General features: G+C 57.9%; 1 protein-coding gene across 1 annotated transcript; it reads left to right on the forward strand.

Annotated features, from left to right (window-relative positions):
• Positions 1–1,732: 1,732 nt before the first annotated feature.
• GSX1 (GS homeobox 1) lies at positions 1,733–2,958 on the forward strand. The gene is given in 3 exon segments (XM_037528941.1): positions 1,733–2,060; positions 2,063–2,137; positions 2,579–2,958. Coding segments are annotated over 3 exon segments (783 nt in total).
• The last annotated feature ends 1,349 nt before the right edge of the window (positions 2,959–4,307 follow it).

The raw sequence follows: 4,307 nt of genomic DNA on the forward strand, positions 1-4,307 counted from the left end.
AGATCGTTTTCCCCATTGGTCCTCTCCCTTTTATAAAATCATATTTTTTTCACAAACAAATTATTTGCTTTTTTCTCAATTATAATTTATTACTACTGTTATAGCTAATAAGTCAAAGACGAAACCCCTAATCGCCTTAGTTTAGGGCATCTTATTCTTGTGCACTGATTATTCCCCCCACAGCCCAACCTTCCCCTCCATTTATCACAATTCCATTCAGGGCTCAGAGCAGGTGACTGCAGCGATTTGGTTCCAATAAAATCGAAAGTAAATGTCTTCCGCGATAAGTCCCGGGCTGTAAAATCAAATATTTATGTTAATTTCCCATTGTATGGAAAAAGCTTTTTGGGCAAAGCGGCTTTGAGTCCTCCGACCATAAAAAAAAAAAAAAAATGCTGAAGCTGTGTACTCAGCGCCAGGCGTTTGAAGTTGTTTAACCATTGTGTGACCAGAAAGAAGAGAATGACACGGCGAGAGAAGGTCTTGGGGAGAGCAGAGCTCTGTTTGGGTGAGCGAAGTCCGCAAAACCTGGGAATGCAACTGCCCTGACGGCCGTTCCTGCGGGGCGACCTGCGGGAAAGCAAAGGTTTCCTAGCGCACCCACCCGTCTACTGAGTTGCACAGGATGGAAAGATTCCTGCGGGCAGAGGGCGTCTACACTCGCCATGATGGTGGGGAGTGAGATCTTGATCTTCAGGTCTAAGCTTCATTCTCTATCCCCGTCTATGTCCGAGACTCTTGGAGGCGGATTCCCTTTCTATATCGACGGCCCTGTCTTTTGAAGGAAAGGACTGGTTGACCAGTAGCTACCGAACAAAGACTGGGTATTACAGGCAGCATTGAAGTTAAGACTATTTGAGAAAATCAGAGGAAACAGAGGGACAGCGAGTGCTGCTCGTGCTGGATAAGGAATACTGAGCCTTTCTCCTATCTTCCCAGGGGCACCTCCCCCCTGCAAGAGGCCCTGTCCTCTCGCGTCTGACTGGGAGAGGGGAAGGAATTCCACAGGTGGAAATCGGAGGTTGGCTGTAGGCACACCCGCGGGGTACACGGCGCTAAGAACTGAGCGGAGGGAGCATGATCTCGGGGAAACAGAGCGAAATAAGGAAAGGAATGGGACAAGCACCAAATGCAGAGGAGACGGGTTGTGCGCCCCTGAGGATCAGTGGACGTGAGGAAGGGGTGCGCAAAATCAATAAGATAAACGGTCTGGTCGCCAATGCAGAGCTAAAGGGGAGAAAGGAATAAAGAGAAAGAAAAGAATATTAAATCACAGGAGAATGAGAAAATAAACCCGCAAAAGGGAGAGGAGGGGGCGAGGGCGCCTGTTACGGCGTGGGTGGGGTTGACAAGAATAGAGTACATTATGCAGTTCATTTAGTTAACAAGTGAAATAATGAGGAAGCGTGCAGAGTGAATGCCAAGAGAAAAGGCACAAAAACCCTATTGAGAGGCCCCCGGCCGCTCCTGGCGTAGCCCATCACATGGCAATAGTCCTATTTAAGCGGCGCCGCCGGCGCCTTTCAGCACCACTAGCGCTGGCCAGCACCCCGCGCGCTCTGGGCGGCGCCTGCGGCAACAGCGGCGGCCCCTTCAGTCTCGGCCTCAGAGCAGCCTTCAGCCTCCCGGGCAGAGGCAGCTGCCGCCGCGGCCGGGTGAACCGCGTGGAGAGCCCCGAAGTCTGCGGGGCGCGCGGAGCGGGCTGGCGGCGGGGCGATCGCGCGCCGGGGCCATGCCGCGCTCCTTCCTGGTGGACTCCCTGGTGCTGCGCGAGGCCGGCGAAAAGAAAGCGCCCGATGGCAGCCCGCCGCCGCTCTTCCCCTACGCGGTGCCTCCGCCGCACGCCCTGCACGGCCTCTCGCCCGGCGCCTGCCACGCGCGCAAGGCCGGGCTGCTGTGCGTGTGCCCGCTGTGCGTCACCGCCTCGCAGCTGCACGGGCCCCCCGGGCCGCCCGCCTTGCCTCTGCTCAAGGCGTCCTTCCCGCCCTTCGGCTCGCAGTACTGCCACGCGCCCCTGGGCCGCCAGCACTCGGCCGTGTCTCCCGGCGTGGCGCACGCCCCGCTGCGGCCGCCGCTGCCCTCTACCAGACCTCCTATCCGCTGCCCGACCCCAGGCAGTTTCACTGCATCTCCGTGGGTAAGCCGGGTCCCCGAGCGGGGGACAGCACCGAAATGGACCGCGGGAGAGTTGCGAGTCAGGGTGGAGGGGACCTAACGAGGGGGATGATGTCGGGCTATAAAAGGGACACTCAAGCTCAGGTGTAGACTGAGGGTCGCCGGGGACACGAGGAGGGAGTGTCGGGGCAGAAGGCCCGGGTCCTAGAGGGCCAGCCGAGGACAGAGCGGGGGCTGGGGTTCAAATCGTTCTTGAAGAGTGTCAGGGCCGCATGATTCCGAGTGGATAAGGGTCCCGCGGCTTGGCCAGGAGGTGCTGGAGGTCAAGCTGCTACGGATCGGTTGGGGGCGAAGGGGGTGGGTAAGACACCAAAGTCCCGGGCTTCTAAAAGCCACCTGAGAGAGGACCGGTCCTCAGCCCAGGGGTCTGAACGCTTCCCTCTCTGCACTCCGTTCCCTCCAGACAGCAGCTCGAACCAGCTGCCCAGCAGCAAGAGGATGCGCACCGCGTTCACCAGCACACAACTGCTGGAGCTGGAGCGTGAGTTCGCCTCTAACATGTACCTGTCCCGACTACGCCGCATCGAGATCGCGACCTACCTGAACCTGTCGGAGAAGCAGGTTAAGATCTGGTTCCAGAACCGCCGTGTGAAGCACAAGAAGGAGGGCAAAGGTAGTAACCACCGCGGCGCCGGCGGGAGCGCAAATGCGGGCGGGGGAGCCCCGCAAGGCTGCAAGTGCGCGTCGCTCTCCTCTGCCAAGTGCTCCGAGGACGACGACGAATTGCCCATGTCTCCGTCCTCTTCGGGAAAAGACGAGCGGGATCTCACCGTCACTCCCTAGGCGCGCGCCTCCCCGGGTGGCTCACCCTGTGCCCTCCCAGCGCCGCCAAGACTGGCCGTAGAACTCAGCGCGGGCTCCCCAACTGCGGTCGCGCACGGATTTGGCTCGGCTTAGCGTGCCCCCACCCCCACCTCCAAGCGCAGCGCCTCGAGCTTAGCAGAGACCTGGCCCTGGTATCCCGGCCAGCGGCCGCCCGAAGCGAGCTCCGAGCTGCGAACACCGCAAGCCCCGAGTTAGAGCCACGCAGACAGCGAGCCCCGCGCGCGCGCCGGCCTGGGCCAGCGCCTTGCTGACCGACGGCGCCTCCTCACCCGGCCCTCTGGGCTAGCTTAGGCTTTCTCGTCCCCTCTCTTCTGGGTCAAGCTCGGCTTTTCACTCCCTCCGAAGTCGGTTCGTTTCACCTTTATTTTACGTCTTTCCTCCCAATCCACCTTTTTCCGGTGGTCTTTGCCCGCCCCCCCCGCCGCCCCCCCCTACACATTCTTGAACTTCTGTTTTGGGTTTTTTGTTTGTTTGCTTGCTTTTCTTTTCCTGTACCCTCCTCAAATTCAGTCGGTCCGTTTGACCCTCCGTCGGCTCTTACTGTCCCCTCAATATCCTCTCCCTGGAGAGAAATGTCGAGGGTAGTGTCCGTGTCGGGGAAATCGATTCATTTTAATTCGGAAACACTCTGCATTGGCCCAGGGAGTCCCGGCATACCATCTCTGGTGACCCTTCTTTCCCCCCAGACCCCAGCCTAGCTGTGTAATTGTACGGTCTCTGTAATCACAGAAGTTATTTATTTATTTATTTATGTACAAAATTTTAAATAAACCTTTTTTTTTTTTTCTTAGAAATCCACGTGGTTCTGGACCTCAGGCCTCTGCTCTGGGTTGCACCTGGGCTGGCCTAGGATGGGACTTCTTTCTGGGGCGCATAGGGGATGGAGTGGTGGGGTCCGTCCGAGCTCTGTTCCTTACCTTACCCAGGCTGTCTCCACACCCTCCGCCCGCAGGAGACTTCGTTTTCTGCTTGGACCCTGCGCTCTCCGTCCTCCCATCGGGTTTGGACCTCATGCACAAGCCGGGATAGCAGAAAGGAAAGGAGGGCGCTCTCCAGGCATAGTGCCTCTCGCCCAGACCCCAGTAGCTCACCCCTCCCGGCTGGCATCCGGGGCCACCTCTGTCCTTGTGGATTTCTCTGTCCCAACCGCCAGCCATCCGCAGGGGTCCCATCACTCCCGCGCAAGCGTGAGAACTCTGTACTGCGCTGCTCTGGGAATTAATAAAATGTTAGGAACAAATTCCCAGGGAGACGATGCGGTTTCATCTCGAAAGTGGCCCCTCACTTTGTTTTGACCAAATTCTATT

The sequence above is a fragment of the Talpa occidentalis genome, unplaced genomic scaffold (assembly GCF_014898055.3).
Source record: "Talpa occidentalis isolate TD23 unplaced genomic scaffold, MPIMG_talOcc4v2.1 talOcc4.5, whole genome shotgun sequence".
Taxonomy (NCBI): Eukaryota; Metazoa; Chordata; class Mammalia; order Eulipotyphla; family Talpidae; genus Talpa; species Talpa occidentalis.